This window comes from Centruroides vittatus, unplaced genomic scaffold, assembly GCF_030686945.1.
Source record: "Centruroides vittatus isolate TY-2023 unplaced genomic scaffold, ASM3068694v2 contig_120, whole genome shotgun sequence".
In the NCBI taxonomy this organism is placed as follows: Eukaryota; Metazoa; Arthropoda; class Arachnida; order Scorpiones; family Buthidae; genus Centruroides; species Centruroides vittatus.
The window spans coordinates 610,833-631,320 of record NW_027120768.1 but is presented as its reverse complement, the minus strand read 5'-3'; the positions used below and the strand labels follow the sequence as shown (position 1 = coordinate 631,320).

At 36.1% G+C, this 20,488-nt stretch overlaps 1 protein-coding gene across 1 annotated transcript; it reads right to left on the bottom strand.

The window, feature by feature from the left end:
* Positions 1-5,552: 5,552 nt before the first annotated feature.
* On the bottom strand, positions 5,553-18,951 carry LOC136984079 (glycine-rich protein 1-like). Its single transcript, XM_067281008.1, has 4 exons — positions 18,906-18,951; positions 18,611-18,793; positions 12,133-12,315; positions 5,553-5,746 (listed from the first exon to the last, which is right to left on the bottom strand). The coding sequence occupies exons 1-4, from the start codon at positions 18,949-18,951 to the stop codon at positions 5,553-5,555; spliced, it is 606 nt and encodes a 201-aa protein (XP_067137109.1).
* Between the last annotated feature and the right edge of the window lie 1,537 nt (positions 18,952-20,488).

Below are 20,488 nucleotides of genomic sequence, written 5' to 3'. Positions count from 1 at the left end.
CGCTTTGTGGTCACCAAGAAGGCCTTTTTTGCTAAGCCCACAATGGAGCGGCCAGCTGGTGAGAAAGGGGAATAAATTTTTAACACAAGCGGGATAAGCAAAGGCAACGTGACACGTGGGCGATCTGCTGAGGAGCATGCCGCCCTGTCCTCTTCAGTCTCGGTCGTGGACCTTTTTCTTGTTCGTTATCGAATCTTGTTCCCCTTGTGATTACTGACTTGTTACCGTTTCGTGTGATTCTTCGGTTACTTCTATTGCGTCTTCAATATCTGGTGACACTTCTGTTGCACAATCGGGTTGTCGTTAAACTAAGCGCTGCTCGCAGCGCTTCTAATCGATGCCGCTGAGAGCGTTGTTAAATTCGTTTTCTTGAAGCGCTGCGCGCAGCGAACTTCTCAGCGATTTCACTGGTTCGAGATTAAATCTGCAGCGATCGAACGAGATGCTTTTTCCGCTTTAACAAAATGGCAGCCACCACGATGGACTTCGTCGAATTTATTTACGAGAACTTAAACATTGAATTAAAAGTTGATTCTTCAATAAAACGTCGTTTAGAAAATGGTAAGTTAGTTTTTCATAACGCTTTATAAATTACACGAAATAAACTCGAAATTCGCACAAATTATATATCAAAGTTTGTGTTAAAAAGACTGTAACAGCATACCTTTTACAAAATTAGTTTGATAAATTACATTAAACAAATAATTATCTTTCTACGCAATATTATAGGCTAATACCCTAAAAGTGACATTATTAAGAATTGCTGTAAACTAGGCTATATCTTTAGCAAATTGCTATGAATGGTATAAATAAAGGTTTACATATCCTTTAATTTATAGAACTTTATACACGTGTATTTTCCAAAAAAGAAAAAAAAAATGCATTTTGGATTTATAGTCACTCATCAGTTGGAACATATTCAAATGTATATGATAAGCAATTTATTCTCCTTGTGATAATGGTTACCTTGACAGTTACAGTTAAAATTACAATTAAATTGTATAAATTAATTTTATTATGAATTGGAGAGTATGATAAGCCTTTATTTATAGTATTAACAATAGTTGGCTATATAGTCTAGTTTAAAGTAATTAAAAAGGACAAGTCATTTATTTAGTTCCTATCAAACAACAGAAGTTCATGTTCTTTTATAGTTTTCAGATCATGAATTCATTCTTCGTTTCTTCGAAAAACTGATACATGAGAGGGGAACGAGAGAACAAATCGGTTTACCGGAAGATGTAGATGTTAATTCAATAAGACTGGTCAGCAAATCACACGAGAAAGGAGAACCAGGTATGTATATGTTTATATACAAGTATTGTACATCAGTATATACATGTATATACTAATACACTAATACACCATAAATAATAGTTATTCTTTCATATTGTTGCAGGAGACTTCTCTTGAACTGATTCATCCACACAGTTGTTGATAACAAGATTAAATATGGACAGTGAGTTTAGAAAACCAATAAGAGAAACAAAATTATGGGATTCAATATCAAAAAAGCTAGAAAGTCACAGTTACACTGTTTCTCCCAGTGACTGTGATAAAAAAATGGAGAAATCTAAAGACAACTTACAAAAGAAATAGGGATAAAGCAGACGGCCGGATGGCCGAGCGGTAAAGGTGGCAGCCTACCGCTCTGGGGGACCCGGATCGAATCCGAACGGGTCGAATAATCCCCAGGAATTTTTCGGGGGTGGTCCGTTCGGATATGTCGGGCCCCGTCCCTCACCACCCGGTCGCCCCATTGTGGGCCTGGCCGAACCCATAATGGGCCTACTAAAAGAGGCCCTCTTAGTGCCCACAGGGCGGAAAGAGTTAAAAAAAAAAAAAAAAAAAAAAAAGGGATAAAGCAAAACAACACAGCGAGGGATCTGCCATCACCTGGCCATACTTCAAGTTATTGGACCAGGAACTTGGATCTAGGACTGTTCCAATAACAATAGTTGGCTACTTTCTGTTGCACGATCTGCCAGACGCACCATCTGGCGAGTTGATTCTTCAATAAAACGTCGCACAGACGCACCATCTGGCTCCTGGCGTAGGCCCTTAACGGCCCGCGACTTAATCCGGGCCTACAGGGAATCACAAAAAACAGCGATTACGGAAACTTGGTCTACCAGCCTGTGACAAAAAGGGTGAGAACACCTCAGGCCCTTCGCCCCCTGGCTATACAAGCATGCTTCCTCACGTTACGCGGAAACTCTCTTGGCCCGCCTTAGAACAGACACGGTTCCTTTGAACGGGTTCCTCTGTTCTAGACGCTTACGTGCCTCGCCAGACTGCCTGCATTGTGGCGCACAAGAGACGTCCCGCCATTTCTGGCTTACGTGCCCACAGTATAGGGAAGCCCGCCAAGACCTCGGCCGCACTCTGACGATAGACTTCACCGTCGTCCATAATCTCACACCCATCTACTGGGCGAGAACAGACCTCCCGCCTCATCCACACGATCCACTCGAACGCTTCATATATCGAACACACCGCTTCGCCTAACCGCGGAACTGAGCGCATCGGAGAAAAGGCGATCCGGCCAGAATCTCCATATTAACGAAAAAAAGAAAAAAAGGGGGAACTAGAGTGGACATCAATCCTTCAGAAGAAAATATCATTTGTTCTGAACCATGTGTGGACCAGACCCCATCTCCCAGCGAATCTTCAAGCAGTTTGTCAGAACTGCCTGCCCACTCCGAAAGTGATGTGGCAGCAGTACATCCCCCTTCGGTAAAAGCTTTTCAGAATCATGTAGATTTAAAAAGAAAAAGAAAAGAAGATCCACCAGAGTGGTTTCAAGCTTAGGCCAGTAAGCAAGAACAAGAAAGAAAAGAGGATCGTCAGAGAGAAGACCAGCGCTAGCAGGAATTTAAAGAGATTGAAGAAAAACGGTTGAAACAAGAAAAAGGAAGAGAAGAGAATGAACATGATGTGTTCTCTTCTAAATGTGAATTCATGGCAGCTGATTGTTTTATTTACAATAATTTTTACATTTGATATTTTTAATATTTGTTCAATTTTCACATTTTCCCCAATTATTTAACTTTAGTATAATTCAATAAATTGTATTAGTGAGAATAACATTTATTAAATTATTTCATATAACTAATGAGAAAATGATATAAATTTAAGATTTTATGTATATTTTTATGATTTTACACATATTTTAATAAAGTTTCTAACGCACCGGTTTAATACATGCTGGGTTGATCAGCCAGTTTCAAATATATTATTGTATTAAAAACATAAATTTCGTCTAGTGTCCTCATATCATTGTATCCTTACACTATATTATCACTTTCTTGTGAATTGTCTCCTATACTACTACTACTTTGTAGTCTCATGACACCATAAAGATAATCAGCAATAGCATCATTCTTATTATTTGCTGCATTAGTTGAATGTTGGCTTGGGTGAGGCTGGAAAGGAGTGAAATGTTTATCCTCATCTGGACTAACGTCACTTTGCAGAATACAAAGATTATGTAAAACACAAGCAGTAAGAATAATTTTAGTCAAGTATTGCTTGTTTCTTACGAACAAAAATTTCAGTCGACGAAAACGTCCAAATAGATTACCATATGCTTGTTCTATTACTATGCGAGATGAACTGTTTTTTATTAAAATATTTCTGTTTGGAATTCAGATGTCCATTGTCCTTGCAAAAAACCATCAAATATGTATTTAGTGGGTATGCTGAGTCCCCAAGTAAATAACAGTTCTCTGGGAATGTGAGAGTTTTATTTGATAACCCAATCCCTACATCACTATTTCGCCACACAATTGCATCATGTGCAGATCCTGGCCAGCCAGCATAAACTGCACTAAACATTTTGTCACTTCTGCAGATCCCTTGAAGTATGACTGCAGTGCACTGCTTCCTGCTGTAATATTCTTGCTTTTCATGGTGACAAACTGTTACTTGTATTAATGTCTCATCAACACATCCAAAGACATTTGGAAAGCTGTTTCTGCCCCTTAATGATGAAAAGTTTTTTACCACTTTTTGGGCATTCTTATCAACTGGTCATTTAATGAAAATTTAATGAAAATCCCCGGGGGTCTTTTATGGAAAATTGACTCCTTTTTTAGGTGTTACAAACGTAAAGAAAACCCGGAAACCCACGACCAGTGTTCGGTGGTCTTATCCACTCGTCCACTTCATCCTTGTCCTATGCATTAACTGAAACGTCAAGAAACTCGGACCATTACAATTTTTGTACAATGAATTCTTTTTACTTTGTATCTTGAAAAAAAGAGGGGCACTACTCCTTCATGCCACAATCGAACTCGATCTCTTCTACCCAGCTTAATTGTGCCTCATTGCTCATCCTAGGCACAATTTTTGAAGACCGGATGACCGAAACGGTTAATATAGTCTGTCTCGGATATCTTGGCTCCCACCACCCAGAATGGTTATATAAAAAAGACCCCTTTCGTGGTTTTTTAAAACAATCCTGATACGTATTAGGGCTGCTTTAAAAATATAAAACTTCTTTTCGTGTTACGCTTCTATTGTGTCTATGAAAGTGGGAAATATTTTCATCCTAGCATGCACAGCTGAATAAATCAATGCATTCGTATTTGTGTTTCCGGACAGAAAATAGAATTTCTTTCATGTTGTCGAATATGAGGAATAATCAAGCATTATAAAGTGCTTATTTCTGATATCTCGCTTCACGATAGTTAAATTATTTAATTAATAATTTAATTGTGAAAAAGCTAAGGCATTATTAATGTGTTTACACAATGTGGTAAGTAGCCCAATGATACACAACACAAATTAACACATTACTTATCCCTCGTTATTTAGCATCTACTGTGTTTACGTGTACCGAACAAGTGAGAATTTTCAGGTATTTTCATATATATAACATCTAATCGGGTCCGTTTCTGCGGTTTAACTTCATGTTAGTGGGCCTAGAAGCAAATCGCCAGATGTTCTTCACGTTGGCGCAACGTGCACAACACCGGCATAACTAGTAGTTCTACCAGTGTCGAGTGGTTTTATCCACTCGGCCACTGGTGGGTACGGGAAACACGAAATGAAAGATTCGTGTACAATACTTGAAAATAAATTTTCTTTATTGAAAATATGATTATGGCATTTAAGTGAATTTCTGTAGGTTATAAGCAAGAATTAATGCTAATTGCGTTAAGTAGAATCGTTTATAAAAAGAAATATTTAATGGTAATTTAATCTTAATTTTTTATTTTGGTTAGTCTACATTTATAAATACAATTTGATGTTTTTCCAATGGAGAATATTGATTAATTATAATTGAAATTTAGCTTTCAATAACGTAAAAATGTGTTTATACAATTGACTCGAAGAAAATTGAATATTGCAGTATGATTATTCAAGCGAAAAATAAGTTTCGATTGACGTTTTGGAGAAATAAAAGATTGCTACAGACATCAGATTATTGTTGCAATATGTAAAATGTATTTAAAAAAACAAGATTGTAATTTTTACATCGATTGCATTTTTAGATGGCATATTTCGAATGATCATTGCAATTTTGAAAATATCGAGGAATTGGTCATTTATTTTTTACCAAAAGATTTTGAAGCACCACCTGCCGTAGATTGTCCCATGGTTTTGCCAACGTTAATAAAAGCACTCGCTATTCCTTTGCTTGCAGCAAGTGCAGCTTCAGCAGCGGCGTGGGCTGCCCGCTGTGCAGCATCTGCTCCTCCTGTGGCAGCCCCGCTTCCATCTTGGAAATTGGCATAGGCAACTGTGAAAAGAAGAAACAAGAAAACTACAATTTTCATCATTTTCTTTGATTGCTTCTTCAGCGAATTATGCCCTCCTCAATTCAGTTGCAGTGTTATATACGATTTTCCCAGGTGCTTTCCATTAATAAGCTTCTAATAATGTTCCTTCCTCGTCCATGCCTACCAATGTCCAAAGAGTTTTTAGAAAGTCAAGCTATTTCCTTATTTATTCAGCTTATTACAGCTGGATAAAAGTTTTCGTGTGCGTGCTTTTAATGAAAAAGTTTTCAGGAAATAGGAAGTTCGTTTTGTTTGTTCAAGTATTTTACCAGAATTATTTTAGTTTGTACTAGAAAACATTATTTGATAAAGGAATACTTCCTTTAAGAAACTTACAAGTAGAATTAATGGAATATTTTATTCGAAAATATCTTTTATAAATCGATAATCTTTTATTATTATCTGTGGAACAAACTTGGGTTTTCATTACAAAAAATAATTACACGTACTTTCTATTATGGACAGCTCATAAATGTATATTACAATATGTTGTGTGAGCATTAAGTTAGAGAGATTTCAATTTTTTTATCTTTATTATTCTGCAGTTGCTCCTTCCAGTTGGTTATGGTTCGTAGTAGATGAAGAGCATTCTGGTATTCAAGAATATTCTAGATACATTCAGATATACTGCAAGAACGGGTGTAGAATAAAAGCATTGGCACCTATAGACATTCTCTGCAGATGACAAATGGTATTTAGTTGGATGTTTCCTTGCTGGAAAATGGCGGCAGGGAGATTTGTCATAAATGGTAATGTGTTGGGAATGGAAAATCAATATCACACTTCTAATCGGTAACATTGGCGATTGGGTATTATAGTCTATGGATTCATACATGGCATCGTCTCTTCTGATGGGCTGTAATTGAAGAACGATGCCCGAATTGTATTGTTGTTTGCATAGTTTCTATGTGCATATTCGGTAGTCAATATTTGGAAAAGTTGACGTCGTTCTGCGGCAACCCATGCTTCTTGAGTTCAACAATAACCCTTTAACACTTTTAACACTTTACCTGCTTCAGTTACCACTTCAGTAGGTGCCACTCTGAAAATGATAAAGAGCAATCAATGATCGATTGATTAATTAACGTGAGATATGAACACATTATAAATGATATGACCATCATTACGCCTATTAGAGCAGGATGATCCGCAATGGAAACGACCAGTATAGATGAGGAATGAGAAATGAATGTCCCAATCTGTACTGCCCATGATAAATTGTGTATTCTGAATGAATGATCCAACCAGCGCCGGATAAAGGGGCGGGCAAGCCGTGCGACTGCCCGGGACGCCAAATTTTGAGGGGCGCCGATATAAGAATAAAATATTTTTTTACATTTATTATTTTTTTAGATTATATAAATTAAAATTGATCATTTTTCATGAGACATCGATTTTTTAGCAAGCACTAAATTGTTTTTTCTTTAATAATACCAAATAAAGGTCACACCGCTAATTATTTTATTATTGTCAACAGATATAAATAATATTCAAATTATTCAAAGAAAACTATTTGTATAGTCAGAATTCATAATAACTCAAAAAAAAGATTAATATACAAAAACAAAAATTTATTAATTAAAATAATGAAACCTAAGAATTTTTATGGCTTTTATCACACAACATTGATGCAGACAAATGCTTTTTAATCTCTAAAAACTTTATTTTTATTTATTTTGAAAAGATAATTTGTAATCAGTATCACGCATCACAACAATCTACTCAAAAAATGGACGAGATCAAATTTATAAATTACAAATATCAACAAAATTATGAATAGTCAAAGTGACACTGGCGCCTGTCATACGCCTTAATGGTTAAATAACTTTGTCTTTCTGTAAACTTTGCATTAACAACACTTGCCGTGCTTTAAATAAATAACTTTTTTACACAGTTCTTTATTGTGTAATTTTGATTTTTTGCCTTTTTTTTAATTTGCAGTAAATTTGTATATTCTTGTATGAAAGGGCGCCAAATTTTGTTTTGCCCGGGGCGCTCAAAACCCTAGAACCGGCCCTGGATCCAACACTGATAAGTCATTCATTCACACCGTAGGTGACCAGTTGACTGACAAAAACGTGATTTTATTGCTCTTTTCTTGTTAGAAATGTAATTCTGCATTCTTCTCATAACCTGCATTCTAAACCTACCAAATTCTTTTGCATCATATTTTTTTGAAACAAAAAGCATTAGCATCATATTGGCATTTCGACTGTTTTCAACTACATTTATTGCGGTAAATGGATGAAGGATGAAGAAAAAGTACTACCCGTTAAAGTTCTCGTATCGGATCTTATTCGAATGGACTCTACCCGTCGGCCTGCTATTCCAGATTCCGATATCTTTACAGCATCCATCGTGTGGCAGTCTTAGTGGAATTTTCAAAAAATGGAAGGCTTGTTCCGGATACGTTGGATCCCATCCTTCACCACCGAATCACTTTATTGTAGGAGTGGCAAACACCACAATAAGCATAAAATATGATCGGTGGTGAACTGGCCGCTGGAAATCCGGAATTTCGTGATAGGCCGTTTGCTCGATAGCCGTTCCTTATTTTAATATACATTAAACTTTACTCGAAAAAAAATAATAAATTCATAAATAAAATATAAGTGCTTCCCCGCAAAATCCCGCCGCCATGTTTTTTTAACTCTGCCCCGTGGGCAGTAAGAAGGCTTTTTTACTCCCATTATAAGTTCGGCCAGAGCCATAGTGGAGGAATTGAGTGGTGAGAGACAGGGTCTGACATACCACCCAGAAAAATTTCTGGACCACTCGGATTTCAATTCTAACTTGTAAGCTCACTAGAGAGGTAGGCTGACGCTTAAGACTAAATTCACACTAGAATCTTGGACTATGGACTTGAAGGGACAAAGGATAGTCAACCACTGAAGCTAATACATACGTGCTCAGTCTGGTGGTCGCCATATTGTGCGGGGCAGAACGAACATATCTTTGTATTTATCAAAGCATTGCATTCTGAAGTTAATTTTGGTTAAACCGGATATAATTTGAAGAATAGCCTGCAATGGCATATAAGTCTATATAATTATACTGTGTGCTGTATATGTATATAGTCATTAATTTCATTTTTGAGTTTGTAAATCAGATCGTAAGGTATTGAATATTTTTTACGGTTTGGCAGGCTTTCATTTTATTAAGGTTTCGTTTTGGACAGGTTTTTCCTTATCTGTATTTACATGTAACCGTATGAAAACAAGAAAATATGAAGTAATACACTACACCAGCCACGTGACACTTCGAGGACACGTGTGATATGTAGAGCCCTGTCCCTCACCACCCAGCCGTCCCATTGTGGGTCTAGCCGAACACATAATGGGCTTCTAAAAGAGGCCATCTTATTGAATCTTCCAATTCGTTGTACAACTATCGTACACATTTTTATTACATCATTATACGTTTTACTGTCTGTTTCTATATTTATAATGTTCTTATTATTGTAGAGCTAAATAAATTTACCCTCTACATCTATCGCACATTTATTGGGCCTCAAAAATAAATTTCTCCTAGGGCCTCGAAAATCTTGGGGCCATCTACCTTTCCATTAACATTGTCTAACAATCACGTATTTATGGTCAGTAAATAGAAAAATACTCCAGCATCACCAGCCATTTTCATGAAAACCAAACATGCAGAGGTTCCTAAAGTCCTCTTTGTTGATTAGACGATGGCGCAGTGAGAAGTCATCATCTCATCATGGTTACAGGCAAGCTGGTTATGGCAATGGGGATTTATGTTACATAGTTATGAGCAAACAAAGATTCCGTTGCGGGTCAGTCCAGCTGTAATGGGCGAAATTGTGGCCGGATAAGTAATCTTATTCCTCCACATTTACAGGCATTTAATCTAGGTATTCAATAGGGATGTTTTCGATACAGATTTATACGAATTACGATAATAAATATGAACTTTTTTACCTAAATCTCCGTTTAGTGTACAAGTGAATAGGGAAAAGATTTAGTATTATTCCTTACTAAAGTTTTAGGCTAACGTAATTAACCTAAAATGCCCTTGAACTAACTAAACCCTCAATTCGTGTATTAAATAATACGATTATGTAACATTAAAACCATTTATTTTTGTACTGAGAGAAGGTCCTGTACAGGTGTACCATTTTGGTCCTGTAGACGGAAGAACGATCCAAACTTTTGTTGTTTATGTAAAAAAACACTTTAATGCATTTCATTTGCACATAAAGTTTCTTTCGGCAATTAGTTTTTATTTATTTTATTATATTTTTATAGCTCCATATTTGTGACTCGCTTGCCTCCCTCAGGCTCTTCTTACATCCGATTTAAAGCTGATTAGTCTCATCTGATGATAATTTTTCTATTAAACAGGAAATTATTAGACCTAATAGTAGGAGCCAAGCTTGATTAATCAGGCAGGTAACCTTTATTTGCCTCATTAATTGATCTGATTAGGTTAGTACTTACACTTGCCTGCAGAAAACGTAATACGACGTCATTATACCGTTAATTTAGTCGGGTTTACTGTTTAATTTAGTATTGTTTCTTAATACAATTAACAATTTCAAACGCTCGCCTTTGTAGCGTGCAAAACGATAAAAATTATACCAATAGCGTGTTTAGAAATGATGTCATACACGTCACGCCACACAATATCATTTGAACAGCGGCGGTTACAAGCACGTGGCAGGAGGTAGCTCGTGGGGGCAAAGTGTTCATCCGAATTTCGATAGGAGCCTACAGCCAGTAACAAAACAGCAGAGTCGGTTAAGGTGTCAGCCATAAAATTCTAGAAATGACCCCTCCTCGAAAGAAAATTATAGTTAAGACACATGGGCTATTTGCCGAGCTCCCCGGGGGTCTTTTATGGAAAATTGACTCCTTTTTTAGGTGTTACAAACGTGAAGAAAACCCGGAAACCCACGACCAGTGTTCGGTGGTCTTATCCACTCGTCCACTTCATCCTTGTCCTATGCATTAACTGAAACGTCAAGAAACTCGGACCATTACAATTTTTGTACAATAAATTCTTTTTACTTTGTATCTTGAAAAAAAGAGGGGCACTACTCCTTCATGCCACAATCGAACTCGATCTCTTCTACCCAACTTAATTGTGCCTCATTGCTCATCCTAGGCACAATTTTTGAAGACCGGATGACCGAAACGGTTAATATAGTCTGTCTCGGATATCTTGGCTCCCACCACCCAGAATGGGTATATAAAAAAGACCCCTTTCGTGGTTTTTTAAAACAATCCTGATACGTATTAGGGCTGCTTTAAAAATATAAAACTTCTTTTCGTGTTACGCTTCTATTGTGTCTATGAAAGTGGGAAATATTTTCATCCTAGCATGCACAGCTGAATAAATCAATGCATTTGTATTTGTGTTTCCGGACAGAAAATAGAATTTCTTTCATGTTGTCGAATATGAGGAATAATCAAGCATTATAAAGTGCTTATTTCTGATATCTCGCTTCACGATAGTTAAATTATTTAATTAATAATTTAATTGTGAAAAAGCTAAGGCATTATTAATGTGTTTACACAATGTGGTAAGTAGCCCAATGATACACAACACAAATTAACACATTACTTATCCCTCGTTATTTAGCATCTACTGTGTTTACGTGTACCGAACAAGTGAGAATTTTCAGGTATTTTCATATATATAACATCTAATCGGGTCCGTTTCTGCGGTTTAACTTCATGTTAGTGGGCCTAGAAGCAAATCGCCAGATGTTCTTCACGTTGGCGCAACGTGCACAACACCGGCATAACTGGTAGTTCTACCAGTGTCGAGTGGTTTTATCCACTCGGCCACTGGTGGGTACGGGAAACACGAAATGAAAGATTCGTGTACAATACTTGAAAATAAATTTTCTTTATTGAAAATATGATTATGGCATTTAAGTGAATTTCTGTAGGTTATAAGCAAGAATTAATGTTAATTGCGTTAAGTAGAATCGTTCATAAAAAGAAATATTTAATGGTAATTTAATCTTAATTCTTTATTTTGGTTAGTCTACATTTATAAATACAATTTGATGTTTTTCCAATGGAGAATATTGATTAATTATAATTGAAATTTAGCTTTCAATAACGTAAAAATGTGTTTATACAATTGACTCGAAGAAAATTGAATATTGCAGTATGATTATTCAAGCGAAAAATAAGTTTCGATTGACGTTTTGGAGAAATAAAAGATTGCTACAGACATCAGATTATTGTTGCAATATGTAAAATGTATTTAAAAAAACAAGATTGTAATTTTTACATCGATTGCATTTTTAGATGGCATATTTCGAATGATCATTGCAATTTTGAAAATATCGAGGAATTGGTCATTTATTTTTTACCAAAAGATTTTGAAGCACCACCTGCCGTAGATTGTCCCATGGTTTTGCCAACGTTAATAAAAGCACTCGCTATTCCTTTGCTTGCAGCAATTGCAGCTTCAGCAGCGGCGTGGCCTGCCCGCTGTGCACCATCTGCTCCTCCTGCGGCAGCCCCGATTCCTTCTCCCACATTGGCATGGGCAACTGTGAAAAGAAGAAACAGGAAAACTACAATTTTCATCATTTTCTTTGATTGCTTCTTCAGCGAATTATGCCCTCCTCAATTCAGTTGCAGTGTTATATACGATTTTCCCACGTGCTTTCCATTAATAAGCTTCTAATAATGTTCCTTCCTCGTCCATGCCTACCAATGTCCAAAGAGTTTTTAGAAAGTCACGCTATTTCCTTATTTATTCAGCTTATTACAGCTGGATAAAAGTTTTCGTGTGTGTGCTTTTAATGAAAAAGTTTTCAGGAAATAGGAAGTTCGTTTTGTTTGTTCAAGTATTTTACCAGAATTATTTTAGTTTGTACTAGAAAACATTATTTGATAAAGGAATACTTCCTTTAAGAAACTTACAAGTAGAATTAATGGAATATTTTATTCGAAAATATCTTTTATAAATCGATAATCTTTTATTATTATCTGTGGAACAAACTTGGGTTTTCATTACAAAAAATAATTACACGTACTTTCTATTATGGACAGCTCATAAATGTATATTACAATATGTTGTGTGAGCATTAAGTTAGAGAGATTTCAATTTTTTTATCTTTATCATTCTGCAGTTGCTCCTTCCAGTTGGCTATGGTTCGTAGTAGATGAAGAGCATTCTGGTATTCAAGAATATTCTAGATACATTCAGATATACTGCAAGAACGGGTGTAGAATAAAAGCATTGGCACCTATAGACATTCTCTGCAGATGACAAATGGTATTTAGTTGGATGTTTCCTTGCTGGAAAATGGCGGCAGGGAGATTTGTCATAAATGGTAATGTGTTGGGAATGGAAAATCAATATCACACTTCTAATCGGTAACATTGGCGATTGGGTATTATAGTCTATGGATTCATACATGGCATCGTCTCTTCTGATGGGCTGTAATTGAAGAACGATGCCCGAATTGTATTGTTGTTTGCATAGTTTATATGTGCATATTCGGTAGTCAATATTTGGAAAAGTTGACGTCGTTCTGCGGCAACCCATGCTTCTTGAGTTCAACAATAACCCTTTAACACTTTTAACACTTTACCTGCTTCAGTTACCACTTCAGTAGGTGCCACTCTGAAAATGATAAAGAGCAATCAATGATCGATTGATTAATTAACGTGAGATATGAACACATTATAAATGATATGACCATCATTACGCCTATTAGAGCAGGATGATCCGCAATGGAAACGACCAGTATAGATGAGGAATGAGAAATGAATGTCCCAATCTGTACTGCCCATGATAAATTGTGTATTCTGAATGAATGATCCAACCAGCGCCGGATAAAGGGGCGGGCAAGCCGTGCGACTGCCCGGGACGCCAAATTTTGAGGGGCGCCGATATAAGAATAAAATATTTTTTTACATTTATTATTTTTTTAGATTATATAAATTAAAATTGATCATTTTTCATGAGACATCGATTTTTTAGCAAGCACTAAATTGTTTTTTCTTTAATAATACCAAATAAAGGTCACACCGCTAATTATTTTATTATTGTCAACAGATATAAATAATATTCAAATTATTCAAAGAAAACTATTTGTATAGTCAGAATTCATAATAACTCAAAAAAAAGATTAATATACAAAAACAAAAATTTATTAATTAAAATAATGAAACCTAAGAATTTTTATGGCTTTTATCACACAACATTGATGCGGACAAATGCTTTTTAATCTCTAAAAACTTTATTTTTATTTATTTTGAAAAGATAATTTGTAATCAGTATCACGTATCACAACAATCTACTCAAAAAATGGACGAGATCAAATTTATAAATTACAAATATCAACAAAATTATGAATAGTCAAAGTGACACTGGCGCCTGTCATACGCCTTAATGGTTAAATAACTTTGTCTTTCTGTAAACTTTGCATTAACAACACTTGCCGTGCTTTAAATAAATAACTTTTTTACACAGTTCTTTATTGTGTAATTTTGATTTTTTGCCTTGGATTTTTTGCCTTTAGAACCGGCCCTGGATCCAACACTGATAAGTCATTCATTCACACCGTAGGTGACCAGTTGACTGACAAAGACGTGATTTTATTGCTCTTTTCTTGTTAGAAATGTAATTCTGCATTCTTCTCATAACCTGCATTCTAAACCTACCAAATTCTTTTGCATCATATTTTTTTGAAACAAAAAGCATTAGCATCATATTGGCATTTCGACTGTTTTCAACTACATTTATTGCGGTAAATGGATGAAGGATGAAGAAAAAGTACTACCCGTTAAAGTTCTCGTATCGGATCTTATTCGAATGGACTCTACCCGTCGGCCTGCTATTCCAGATTCCGATATCTTTACAGCATCCATCGTGTGGCAGTCTTAGTGGAATTTTCAAAAAATGGAAGGCTTGTTCCGGATACGTTGGATCCCATCCTTCACCACCGAATCACTTTATTGTAGGAGTGGCAAACACCACAATAAGCATAAAATATGATCGGTGGTGAACTGGCCGCTGGAAATCCGGAATTTCGTGATAGGCCGTTTGCTCGATAGCCGTTCCTTATTTTAATATACATTAAACTTTACTCGAAAAAAAATAATAAATTCATAAATAAAATATAAGTGCTTCCCCGCAAAATCCCGCCGCCATGTTTTTTTAACTCTGCCCCGTGGGCAGTAAGAAGGCTTTTTTACGCCCATTATAAGTTCGGCCAGAGCCATAGTGGAGGAATTGAGTGGTGAGAGACAGGGTCTGACATACCACCCAGAAAAATTTCTGGACCACTCGGATTTCAATTCTAACTTGTAAGCTCACTAGAGAGGTAGGCTGACGCCTAAGACTAAATTCACACTAGAATCTTGGACTATGGACTTGAAGGGACAAAGGATAGTCAACCACTGAAGCTAATACATACGTGCTCAGTCTGGTGGTCGCCATATTGTGCGGGGCAGAACGAACATATCTTTGTATTTATCAAAGCATTGCATTCTGAAGTTAATTTTGGTTAAACCGGATATAATTTGAAGAATAGCCTGCAATGGCATATAAGTCTATATAATTATACTGTGTGCTGTATATGTATATAGTCATTAATTTCATTTTTGAGTTTGTAAATCAGATCGTAAGGTACCGAATATTTTTTACGGTTTGGCAGGCTTTCATTTTATTAAGGTTTCGTTTTGGACAGGTTTTTCCTTATCTGTATTTACATGTAACCGTATGAAAACAAGAAAATATGAAGTAATACACTACACCAGCCACGTGACACTTGGAGGACACGTGTGATATGTAGAGCCCTATCCCTCACCACCCAGCCGCCCCATTATGGGTCTAGCCGAACACATAATGGGCTTCTAAAAGAGGCCATCTTATTGAATCTTCCAATTCGTTGTACAACTATCGTACACATTTTTATTACATCATTGTACGTTTTACTGTCTGTTTCTATATTTATAATGTTCTTATTATTGTAGAGCTAAATAAATTTACCCTCTACATCTATCGCACATTTATTGGGCCTCAAAAATAAATTTCTCCTAGGGCCTCGAAAATCTTGGGGCCATCTACCTTTCCATTAACATTGTCTAACAATCACGTATTTATGGTCAGTAAATAGAAAAATACTCCAGCATCACCAGCCATTTTCATGAAAACCAAACATGCAGAGGTTCCTAAAGTCCTCTTTGTTGATTAGACGATGGCGCAGTGAGAAGTCATCATCTCATCATGGTTACAGGCAAGCTGGTTATGGCAATGGGGATTTATGTTACATAGTTATGAGCAAACAAAGATTCCGTTGCGGGTCAGTCCAGCTGTAATGGGCGAAATTGTGGCCGGATAAGTAATCTTATTCCTCCACATTTACAGGCATTTAATCTAGGTATTCAATAGGGATGTTTTGGATACAGATTTATACGAATTACGATAATAAATATGAACTTTTTTACCTGAATCTCCGTTTAGTGTACAAGTGAATAGGGAAAAGATTTAGTATTATTCCTTACTAAAGTTTTAGGCTAACGTAATTAACCTAAATGCCCTTGAACTAACTAAGCCCTCAATTCGTGCATTAAATAATACTATTATATAACATTAAAACCATTTATTTCTGTACAGAGAGAAGGTTTTGTACAGGTGTACCATTTTGGTCCTGTAGACGGAAGAACGGTCCAAACTTTCGTTGTTTATGTAAAAAAAACACTTTAATGCATTTCATTTTCACACAAAGTTTCTTTCGGCAATTAGTTTTTATTTATTTTATTATATTTTTATGGTCCTTCTCAGTGTAGTGAGGCTCCATATTTGTGACTCGCTTGCCTCCCTCAGGCTCTTCTTAGATCTGATTTAAAGCTGATTAGTCTCATCTGATGATAATTTTTCTATTAAACAGGAAATTATTAGACCTAATAGCCAAGCTTGATTAATCAGGCAGGTAACCTTTATTTGCCTCATTAATTGATCTGATTAGGTTAGTACTCACACTTGCCTACAGAAAACGTAATACGACGTCATTATACCGTTAATTTAGTCGGGTTTACTGTTTAATTTAGTATTGTTTCTTAATACAATTAACAATTTCAAACGCTCGCCTTTGTAGCGTGCAAAACGATAAAAATTATACCAATAGCGTGTTTAGAAATGATGTCATACATGTCACGCCACACAATATCATTTGAACAGCGGCGGTTACAAGCACGTGGCAGGAGGTAGCTCGTGGGGGCATAGTGTTCATCCGAATTTCGATAGGAGCCTACAGCCAGTAACAAAACAGCAGAGTCGGTTAAGGTGTCAGCCATAAAATTCTAGAAATGACCCCTCCTCGAAAGAAAATTATAGTTAAGACACATGGGCTATTTGCCGAGCTCCCCGGGGGTCTTTTATGGAAAACTGACTCCTTTTTTAGGTGTTACAAACGTGAAGAAAACCCGGAAACCCACGACCAGTGTTCGGTGGTATTATCCACTCGTCCACTTCATCCTTGTCCTATGCATTAACTGAAACGTCAAGAAACTCGGACCATTACAATTTTTGTACAATGAATTCTTTTTACTTTGTATCTTGAAAAAAAGAGGGGCACTACTCCTTCATGCCACAATCGAACTCGATCTCTTCTACCCAACTTAATTGTGCCTCATTGCTCATCCTAGGCACAATTTTTGAAGACCGGATGACCGAAACGGTTAATGTTGTCTGTCTCGGATGTCTTGGCTCCCACCACCCAGAATGGGTATATAAAAAAGACCCCTTTCGTGGTTTTTTAAAACAATCTTGATACCTATTAGGGCTGCTTTAAAAATATAAAACTTTTTGTGTTACGCTTCTACTGTGTCTATGAAAGTGGGAAATATTTTCATCCTAGCATGCACAGCTGAATAAATCAATGCATTTGTGTTTGTGTTTCCGGACAGAAAATAGAATTTCTTTCATGTTGTCGAATATGAGGAATAATCAAGCATTATAAAGTGCTTATTTCTGATATCTCGCTTCACGATAGTTAAATTATTTAATTAATAATTTAATTGTGAAAAAGCTAAGGCATTATTAATGTGTTTACACGATGTGGTAAGTAGCCTAATGATACACAACACAAATTAACACATTACTTATCCCTCGTTATTTAGCATCTACTGTGTTTACGTGTACCGAACAAGTGAGAATTTTCAGGTATTTTCATATATATAACATCTAATCGGGCCCGTTTCTGCGGTTTAACTTCATGTTAGTGGGTCTAGAAGCAAATCGCCAGATGTTCTTCACGATGGTGCAACGTGCACAACACCGGCATAACTGGTAATTCTACCAGTGTCGAGTGGTTTTATCCACTCGGCCACTGGTGGGTACGGGAAACACGAAATGGAAGATTCGTGTACAATACTTGAAAATAAATTTTCTTTATTGAAAATATGATTATGGCATTTAAATGAATTTCTGTAGGTTATAAGCAAGAATTAATGTTGATTGCGTTAAGTAGAATCGTTCATAAAAAGAAGTATTTAATGGTAATTTAATCTTAATTCTTTATTTTGGTTAGTCTACATTTATAAATACAATTTGTACAATACGCTTTCAATAACGTAAAAATGTGTTTATACAATTGACTCGAAGAAAATTGAATATTGCAGTATGATTATTCAAGCGAAAAATAAGTTTCGATTGACGTTTTGGAGAAATAAAAGATTGCTACAGACATCAGATTATTGTTGCAATATGTAAAATGTATTTAAAAAAACAAGATTGTAATTTTTACATCGATTGCATTTTTAGATGGCATATTTCGAATGATCATTGCAATTTTGAAAATATCGAGGAATTGGTCATTTATTTTTTACCAAAAGATTTTGAAGCACCACCTGCCGTAGATTGTCCCATGGTTTTGCCAACGTTAATAAAAGCACTCGCTATTCCTTTGCTTGCAGCAATTGCAGCTTCAGCAGCGGCGTGGCCTGCCCGCTGTGCACCATCTGCTCCTCCTGCGGCAGCCCCGATTCCTTCTCCCACATTGGCATGGGCAACTGTGAAAAGAAGAAACAGGAAAACTACAATTTTCATCATTTTCTTTGATTGCTTCTTCAGCGAATTATGTCCTCCTCAATTCAGTTGCAGTGTTATATACGATTTTCCCACGTGCTTTCCACCAATAAGCTTCTAATAATGTTCCTTCCTCGTCCATGCCCACCAATGTCCAAAGAGTTTTTAGAAAGTCGCGCTATTTCCTTATTTATTCAGCTTTCGTGCGAAGTTATATTTTTAATTCGTACAATTCATTTCCAGTGGAAACTGCTGCTTGCAACTGTTTAATACGAATCAGAACGGTAAGTTCTTATTCTATTTAGCAATATAACTTAATTATGAAAACTTGAATGTTAAATTAAACGGCCAATTCATTGGAAAATATCGGGTTCCATTTCTTGGAGTAAGGTACCAACAAAGACCATCTTTAATTTTCACTATTATGAGATTAACAATGGGATTGACTAGCATGAATGAGAGAGGAGGGACGACTTAATCCGAAAATATCCATAAAAATTATGAAACCAAGTAGGATTCGATTCCAGATCTTTCACAGTAGTAAGGCCTTTTGATTTTTGAAAATCTAATTCATTATTTTAATAAAATTCTGTGGATAATTTTATAATTAGTCCTCTAGAGCAGTGTTTCTCAACCCAAAACTTATCGCGGACCGGAAAATATCTGCTTCTTTTACGCGGACCGGTAACAATATCATTTTTAATTTTAAAAAATTCTGTTGTAAAAAAAACTGCAAACTACATCGAGCAATAATTATTTCTTTTTTATTTACCAGTACATTAGTATACAAATCAACGTGATCGCTGCTTTTCTTTTTTGCTAGTAAGATCATCAATTCTTGGATTTAAGGTAGAGGCTGTGGATTTTCTGTGAGGCTTAAGGCAGAACTAACACTCAAACAATTTCGTTGTTTTCATTTTATGCTTTTATGCTTGCTACGCGATTTACGCCGCACTTCCGAATCTTGACACCAAGCATCTAATTGTTTCGATTAAATGCTTTGTGTCGAGATTCTGGAAGTGCGGCCATGGCGGTGCACATAGGTATAGATTAACCTGAGAATTATAAGTAAACATGTGTTTGTGCGGCTTCTATTGAATTAAAAAATTATCTATATATATATAAATCATTTTTTTTAACATAGATATCGCTACTAGAACTTGATAAACACCAATTTATCCCTGTGTCATACCATTCACACACGCACACACACGTACAGTTTCCTTTCTCCGTTGCCTGTGACGCCATGTTGAATTTTCGTAAATGTTAAGCCTAACAAAATTTTAAAAAAATAATAATAATAATGTTTACTGTGTCGTTAAAAATTATTTTTATATGTTGCGGTATATTGAAAAATATAAAAACAGAAAAAATTGAATTTCGAAAGTTCGTTTTAATATAAAAATTATGACGCATAGCGACATTTAGTATCAAACACGTTCCGATGCAGACACGAAAATTTTCGGGGTCGCTCACGCAGGTCAATGAGGTCAACACAAAAATTTTTCGGAGTAACACAGGATAGGTAAAATGCTAATTTTTAAAGATTTTGTGGACCAATCAGATTAGAGTTGCGGACCGGCGGTTGAGAAACGTGGCTCTAGAGTATATTAGGCATACCGTATTGGATTCAGATTCAGAGATGCCGAATTTCATACAGGTCCATAAAACATAATTTA

What these genes read in the sequence shown, in the direction of transcription:
- LOC136984079 (XM_067281008.1), bottom strand. Translation starts at nt 18,951, where the DNA reads ATGGACGAGGAAGGAACATTATTAGAAGCTTATTGGTGGAAAGCAC. An exon ending in TGGTGCTTCAAAATCTTTTG is followed by an intron (nt 12,316 to 18,610) that starts GTAAAAAATAAA and finishes TTCTTTTCACAG; the next exon opens with TTGCCCATGCCAATGTGGGA. An exon ending in TGGTGCTTCAAAATCTTTTG is followed by an intron (nt 5,747 to 12,132) that starts GTAAAAAATAAA and finishes TTCTTTTCACAG; the next exon opens with TTGCCTATGCCAATTTCCAA.